Source organism: Cryptomeria japonica, chromosome 10 (assembly GCF_030272615.1).
Source record: "Cryptomeria japonica chromosome 10, Sugi_1.0, whole genome shotgun sequence".
In the NCBI taxonomy this organism is placed as follows: Eukaryota; Viridiplantae; Streptophyta; class Pinopsida; order Cupressales; family Cupressaceae; genus Cryptomeria; species Cryptomeria japonica.
This window is the reverse complement of record NC_081414.1, coordinates 842,639,820-842,648,461: the sequence shown is the minus strand read 5'-3', so window position 1 is coordinate 842,648,461 and position 8,642 is coordinate 842,639,820. Positions and strand designations below refer to the sequence as shown.

Below are 8,642 nucleotides of genomic sequence, written 5' to 3'. Positions count from 1 at the left end.
TTGATAAGGAGTAGCATAAGCAGAGCAAGGATTCGATAGCGAAACCAAAAGCATCGAACACATGCCTTAAAGGAAATCACAAATGCAAGAATAATGCACAAAGAAATACAGAGAGATCCAAAGGAAACATAAGGCAACGAAGTCCTATAGAGTCTTGCATCCATCAATTTCTACAGAGCTTTTAATTAACAAAATACACAACTCCCAACCTGGTATTTTAGCGACTGAAGATGATTTCTTTTCCGGTGATGTAGAGCAATTACCAGTCCTCTAGATCAATCAAGGGCAGCGATTGATGAAGACAAAGGTGGCGATAAGTCTATGGTCTATTGAGACAGCCGATTGAAGAAAAATGACTATGATATCAAAGCCATTTCATAAATTTAAATCAGTATTATCTATTCTCTAGAAAAATGCTTATGAACCAATGAAGAATGATTAAAGCTTTGATTAGTATCAATATGCAGAGATCTCAATATGTAGCAATCAGTGTTGAAGACAATAACAAGGCTGGATTCGCTTACCTGAAAGCTTGTTGTTTTGGTGCTAGGATCAAAAACCTTTTTTCTCTCTTCTCGGGAGGATTATTATATAGCATGAAGGGTAGCATGCAGTAACATTACATTGCGTTACATTGAAGCAGAATGGCAATCGCAACCTGAACATTTACAGTAACGTTCATGCATTGGAGAGGAATGGCAATCGCAACCTGAACGTTTACATCTACCATTTTCTTTAACGGTCCACACATACTTGGAGCGGTTACAATGCATGGCCAAGGTTTCTATTTTCTTTAGTGTATACACGGATGCCTTCACTCCCCCCCTACTACGACTGTAGGAATGCCTCTCGACGTAATTAATAGCCTATCACTTTCAAAAAGATTAGTATTTGGAGACGATATATATATATATATAAGTTGGAAACTAATTTTATTATAGGAGATGGAGGACAAATACTAAAATATATTTAAAAATCGTATATAGAATGTTATACTTTAATATTTTTTTTTTTTTTTTGATCGGTAATTTTTGTGGTATATTGATTCCAAAAAGGAGATACAATCATCCGAGGCCCTACTAGATTTAAACATCGGCCCAAAAAACTAATAGTCCTAACCTACTATGGAAAACATTCAAAGCTAAGAACAAGGAAATGAGACACCAATACTATGCATCTCTGCACTAAAATATTACAGTCATCCATAAAATATACTTTTTTTAAAAAAACCAGCAGTAGAAGTAGAGCAAAACAAATTTATAGACCCGTTGCCGCTCAGTCGATATCGCTCTGGTTCGTTTGCTTCTCCTCCTCATCCGCAATATCTGCCAGTGCTTTTCCTTTTGTTGCTTCAGTCTTCATTTTTGAGATGCAATCCAAACTCCCGAAATCAAGGTCTCCTTCTAGACTTGCTAAAAACTGGACCGCCCGCCCTTCCTCAAATTGGTCTCGCAATTCTCTCCCAACCTCCATACGCAGCACCACCTTGAGGGCTTTCAAAACTTCATCTATTCTGATTAGCTTGATGCAGAGCTTCATGGCTTCCCAACCTATGTGATCTTGCTCACGACATTGTTCCTTTATTCGGTTTTCTGGCCCTCGAACAAGGGGTAATATCTCCTCCTCAACATCTCCCTCATGAATGTGGATTCTTGTCTAAGGGACAACCCACTCCAAAATGGAGTCAAGGTTGATCAGATAGTCCCCGTCAATCAACTTTGTCATCGTGAACTTTATTTTGTCTACCTCTATTTCAAATTCGCATGCCCAGGCCATAATCAAGGAGTAAACCTCCATATTCATCTTGTACTGGAAGTGAATGTGTGACAACTCCTCCCCCAACATTAGACACGCTGCACTCCATAGTTTCTCTTCTTTGTATTTGAAGAGTCCTTGCATTCTTTTATCCGACACCGTCCCCAGAAAAGGAACCAATTTCTTCTTGGTTCTCAGAGTAAAATTTGCCTCCATTGAACCTGCGCAAAACTGTTATCTCCAAACACTACAATGCAAATGACATAAAAACTCTCATTAATCAGATTATTTGATAATACTTCGCTCACAAACTAGAGTAGTAATCCTCCACCGTCGTTTGCGATGGGTCATAAATGCATAATCAATGATATAAAAGGAATGAGATTTCGCAGTAGATTTGTTGCCCTTCGCCATCATCTCGAACAGACACTCTGCACTCGGTAACTACCTCATTAACTGGAGTGCCTTTGAGAGGGCGTACATGTCATTGCGGGCTGCCTTGTGTGCATATTGATTATTTCATGCTTCTAGGACTGCATGAAATCCACTTCCACACTCTGCCATCTCCCTTCCACCACTTGGCCACTTGGCTTGTCATGTCACATCCAATGTTGGAGAGAAGGTCTGCCACTGCATTGGCACCTCGCTTGACATGGGAGACCCAAAACTCCTCAAAGAGGTTGAGTTTTTCTCGAATGATCTCCACCCAATGGGATAATTTCCAAGATGGGGTATTGCCCTTAGCAATTGCATTGATGATCACTTGGGAATCTCCTTCCAGGTGCAACTTTGGGATTTTCATGTTTATAGCCAATTCAGTTGCCATAAGTGCCGCCTGTACCTCTGCTTCATTATTTGTTCCATCCTGCAGTCGTTGTGCACCCTTGAAAAGGATGACCCCTTTATCATTTCTCACAACTACTCCCACTCTTGAGGTTTCCGGGTTTCCCCTAGATGCCCCATCAAAGTTTATTTTTATCCATTCCTTGCTTGGCGGTTCCCATGTAACCTCCTCTTTTTCTAAAGGGGGATTAACCCGCAGGGGCCCATTAATGGGTTGACAATTCACAAGAGGCCAATTAGCTTGAATATCTTCATCCTCACTAGTGTAGGGGTATTTGGCCAGATTATGGTTTCTTGCTGCCACTAATACTGATTCAGCTATCGCTCTTTCAACTCTTAACAACAAACTCTCCATTGATTCTTCTTTTTCTTGGAATATCCTTCTGTTTCTCTCCTTCCAAATCTCCCATACAACAAGGGATGGCACCACTAACCATAAACTCGAAAAAATAGACCTACAGCTTGGTATATTCTAGCTGAAGAAAAGGTCAAGGATTGTATTAGGAAGAGGGACCATCCATCCTAGCTTCCCTAAAAGGAAGCTCCATACCTTCTGCGCTTCCTCACATTGTAGAAGCAGGTGATCCAGGGATTCCTCTACCTTCTTGCACATTATGCATCTGAAAGGGCCCAAGAAGCCCAGTCTGCACAATCTTTCCCCTGTCAAGATGTGCTTTTTCAGAGCCAACCACGCGAAGGCTCCTACTTTTGGGAGAATTGGGGAGCTCCACATAAGTTTTATTGGCCATTCCTTTCTTTCTTCCATTTTGTCAAGAATGCTATAACCAATCTTGACCGAGTACTGCCCCGATTTTGAACCACACCATCTTATAGTGTCTTCCTTATTGGACAGTATAGGTGTGTACTCCTGCATGATCGTCTTTAATAGATCTTTTTGATTTGCTGGCAATGGAAGATTTCTACATCTTTCCATTTTCACATATGTACCCCCTGGACCCTTCTTTTCAAGAGAAAATCTCCTACCTTTTCTCCCCATTGGATTCTAGTAACCAGTTTAATATTCTCAATGTCTTGTCTATCTGAAAGAGCTAGTCTCCCCTCCCATGAATCTGTCTAGAAATTGGCCACTGTCCCATTGCCTATTTCCCAAATGATGTGCTCAGTAATGACATGTCTGCAAGAAGTAAAAAAACTCCATATGGTTGAGCCTTTTGGTAAGGTGCTGATAGTGAATATGTGTTCCTTGCTCATCTGATCTAGGTACTTATGTTTTAAAATTTGTACCCATTTCTGGTTCGGCTGGGTGTAAATTTGCCAAATCACTTTTGCCCCCATTGCTTCATTTAAGAGTTTCCAGTTTCTCAGTCCTACTCCCCTTGCCTGTTTGGCTTGACAAACTTTATCCCACAGGACCAAGGGAATTTTTTTATTTGCTTCTTTGCCGTTCCACATAAATTTTCTCATCCCCCTATTTATACAGTTAATCATTTTCTCCAGAATCTTCAGGGCTGTCATGGAGAAAATGGGGAGGATGGAGAGGACCGCTTTAAGAAGCATAATCCACCCAGATAGAGTAAGCCATTTACTCTTCCACCCTTCAAGGTGATTTGCACAAGCATCAATGAGTTTGTTCCATAGGGTAGGGCTATTATTCCCACCAAATAAGGGGGTACCCAAAAAATTTCTATGTAGGAGACCCTTTTTGACACCTAGGATATTTGAAATTTCTTGTTGTCTGTCGACCTCTGTATTAAAGAAAATAGCTTCCGATTTGGCCCAGTTAACCTGCTGACCACTTGCTCTGCAAAAAACAACTATTGTCTTTCTAATCACTCAGGCCTCTTGAAGTGAAGACTGTCCACACAGTAGGGTATCATCTGCAAATTGTTGATGAGTAACTGGCTCCATTCCTTCTACAATTTTAATTCCTTTCCAGCTTCCTCATTGTTGCTGTGATCGAATTAGTCTTCCCAAGACTTTCGCTAATATAATGAATAGGAAAGGCGATAACAGGTCCCCTTGTCTAAGCCCCTATGTGGTTTGAAAGAAGCCTTGCGGGCTACCATTGACCAAGATAGAGGTCCACACCCCCCCTATACAAGCCCATATCCAGCTAATCCATTCTTTGGAGAAGCCAAAACTCTACAAAACCTAGAGAAGAAATTCTTGATCCACCATGTCATATGCTTTTCTAATATCTAATTTGATCAACATTCGATCCACTTTTGATTGACGAACTGTGTGGATGGCCTCATGGGCAATTATTATTCCTTCCACAATCGACTTGCTTGGGACAAAGCCACTCTGTTCTTCTGAGATGATATGACTCAACAATGGTTTCATTCTATTTGAGATCACTTTAGTTATCACTTTGTAAATGGTGTTTCACAAATAAATTGGCTTGAATTCATTGAAAGTAGTAGGGTGCTCCACCTTGGGGATAAGGGCAAGTAGTGTGCAGTTTAGCTCCTTTGCAACACTTGCCTTGCTCCATGATTCCTCCACTACTACCCAAACCTCATTTCCTACAATCTCTCAGAAGGTTTGGTAGAAAAAAGCTGGGAAACCATCTGGCCCTGGTGCTTTATCACCTTCCATACTAAAAACCACATTTCGAACCTCCTTAGCTTGAATGGGTTTCATCAGTGCCTAATTTTGCACATCTGTTATCAACTCCGGGATAACACTTAGGCCGTTTTGTTGGTGCTCCAAATTGGTTTCATTGTCCTTGGAATGTAATGCTAGAAAGAACTGAACTGCCTCTTTATTTATGTCCTCCAAATTGTCTAGTAAGACATTCTCACTATTGTAGATGGTTGTGATTTTGTTCCTGGATCTTCTCACCTTAACCGAGTTGTGAAAAAAATTTGTATTTTTGTCCCCTTCCTGTAGCCAGCACTCTCTCGACTTTTGTCTCCAGTAAATCTCCTCTCGAGCTAGCACTTCACTATATTGTCCTTTGAGATCTCGCTTCTGCCAAAACATCTCGGATGTCATCCCCTTTTGAATTTGTTGCCCTCATATTTGGCATACTTATTATTTGAATTTCAAATTGTTCCCAAGGTTGGAAAGAGGTCTAATGAGTGTTTACGCGTAGGTAATGAGCATGTTGTCCAAGGTCATTACTAGTCAAAATCCAAAAAATGGAAAAACCTTGAGAATTACCACAAATTGGGAGAAACTAGTTCATAGTCAAGATCTAAATATCATTTTGTATCACATGTCCAACTTTCACCTGAACCCAGTTTAAACTTTGTCATATTTTAAACTTTCAATTTTCGGTGTTTGTTGTCCCCAAATGATTAAAATATCTCATTTAAGGTTTCTTCATGAGGCTTAAATAATTGTGTGGATCTATTTCCCTACCATTGACGTGTGTTTCAAATTTTAGGACCTAACTCCTTACCATTTGAAAGTTATGCCATTTTTCTCCAGCCAAAATGTTATATTTAAAATATTTAAATTATTTCTCAAATGATACTTTAATATTTTAAATTATTTCATTATGTTTGGTCATTTGCGATAAGAAAATAGTCTTCAATCATCAGTGGCATTCTTCCTTGATTCATTCTCAGCGAAAAATGGTTTCCAATGTGTAAAGGGTAGCTTACTGAACCAGAAGGTTAGAAATGCTCAAAAAGTGAGCTTTCTTAACCTTTTATCAAGAAGGTTAGAAATGCTCAATTTTGAGCATTTCTAACCCATATTTCTAACCTATCACAAAAAAAAAGGTTAGGAATGCTAAAAAATTGAGCATTTCTAACCTCATTTCTTAACCTTGTAGCCCCCACTTTATCAAGAAGGTTAGAAATGCTTAGTTTTTTAGCATTCTTAACCTCTTATAGATTTTATCAAAGAAAGTTTTAAAAAAAAAGAGAGAAAAGTAAAGGAAGACTGCAAACAAGGTTATGAGCATTCAAAATGAATTGAAGAAGAGAGGGAGTTCATCAAATGTCGAAGTTGCAGTTACACTGGGAGAACATATTTGCAGATTAAGGAAGCAATCACATGCCATGAAATGTAAATATGTATGTGAAATATGGAAGGCATAGACAAGCTACAAACCATTTGACATAGTATGTCACAGAGATGTCATCTTATGGCTGTCAAACTCGCAGTTCATGCACACAATGGAGTTATTGAAAACGTTTTCACTATTACTAGCAATATATTGATCTCCAGGCAAGCAAAATTTCATTCAATTGAATTTTGTATTAGATTAAAAATAATAACTAATGAATTGAATTTGGTTTAAATTTAATTAAAGTTAAATGTGGATTATGTAAATAGTTTGTATAATAATGATTGGTAAATTGAAATAATGGATAGTTAATTTAATTTGACTTAATAATGGTATAAATGTTAATTGATCTCTTTGGTGTTGATGTATAATTGTATTTGTGATAACATGGTATTGCCTTGCTCTGGTCTATCTTTGGGGGGGGTGCACAATTATGCTGAGTCTATAGGTTAAGACGCTATTGAGTCCTCCTTGCAAGTGATTTCTCCTTGTTTTGGTATGTTGAGAGATTCGTGTTTGCATGAGACCCTATTCCTATTGCCTTGAACCAACTTGAAAGTTATCATTTTCTAGCAAGTGGGCTAAGTCTTGCTAAGGTTGGAGTCTTGTCACTTTGTGTCTTAGATATCATGGCCTTGAGATTGTTTTGAATCCTAGGTGCAAGTAATGGGAGTGGCTTCTATTGGGGGTCAAGACCCAAAGTGGTCGACAAGGTAACCCAAAAGAAGTTTTGTAATCAAGTGATAACCTAATTATTAAACTTGGGTGGATAGTTAGATCACTTTAATCAACATAATTATCTGATGTCTCCTTTCTCTTGAACGCTTGTATAGGTTTGGGATAAGTGGAGAAGGGCTTGGAATGGCTTACACCAACCTTGTCTCCTTGAAAGGTTGGTGTGGTCCACTAGTGAATGCATGGGGGCCGGGGGTCGAGAGAGGTCACCAAGGTAACCCGAGATGGGGGTCAGGACCTAGAGAAGACCTACCAGGGTAACCCATGACATCCTAGTGATGACACTCTTCCCTTGCAACCTAGTGGTAACCCACATCTTTTCCTTCTGTGTATTGTTGAGTTTTTGGAAGTGGTTGGTTTTCTCATGTTTTTTGTGAGCCTCTGGTGTTTGGTTGTTATCTTGTGTATCTGTGGTATTCTCTTGTGAGCCTCTTGCTTGTTAAGTTTTGTTGATTCCTTGATAGTATTGATACGTTGATTCTCTTGTGAATCATGTTGGTACCCTTGTATATCTTGCTTCCGCCTAGTGGGTTTGACTGGTACTTCCTAGCACAGGGGGTGGACCTATTTTGATGCCACATGGTTGGGTGGACTACTTTTTGCACCCATTGGGTTTACCCCTTACAGCTTCATGTTCGTGTTGGCTTAGAGAAGAGTTGAAGACTATCATTGATGTACCATATTAATGTACACTTCCCTACATGGGACCTTGGAGATTTGTATAATGTGGATCTATCTTTTTGCATATGTAATTCTTATGTAATTCTCGAGCATTGTAATGAGAATCTTGCATCCATGTACATTTATGTAATGTATTTCATAGTTGTTCCTTGTAATTAAATTGAGTTAATGTATAACTTTGTGTAGCATCGTTATGGGACCTTGAGGACATTTGTTAATTGATTTATTACGTAATTTGTTTAACTATATTTTAGCATTTTTATATGTTATATTAATTGTTTAAAAAAAATAAAATTCGTATTTTCATGTTCTTGGTTGTTATGTCCTCTAGGCCTCATGGCAGGGCATGACATTTTTATTCATTGACAAATATTGGATCACATAAAAATTTGTATACTTAGTTTGATGTTATTGCTACAACACATCACTCTATATCATTTATTAAATCAAATCTTTGGTTTTGATTAGAAGCAATTGCCTTTTTGAAATTGTTACGTTTTTTTTGTTTTGTAGTCGGAGCATCTTCCTTTGTCTATTTGCATATTTGTTTGTATTGGTAACCATGAAAGATACATTTTAGTTAGATTGAAAAATTCAGCCGTACTAGTTACAAGCTTTGGAAACTTAAAATAGAGAATCTATATGA

At 38.6% G+C, this 8,642-nt stretch overlaps 1 protein-coding gene across 1 annotated transcript; it reads right to left on the bottom strand.

Annotated features, from left to right (window-relative positions):
* Window positions 1-2,269: 2,269 nt before the first annotated feature.
* Window positions 2,270-3,347, bottom strand: LOC131859331 (uncharacterized). The gene is made up of 2 exons (XM_059212945.1): window positions 3,200-3,347; window positions 2,270-3,027 (listed from the first exon to the last, which is right to left on the bottom strand). Exons 1-2 carry the CDS (start codon window positions 3,345-3,347, stop codon window positions 2,270-2,272), a joined length of 906 nt encoding a protein of 301 aa, XP_059068928.1.
* Between the last annotated feature and the right edge of the window lie 5,295 nt (window positions 3,348-8,642).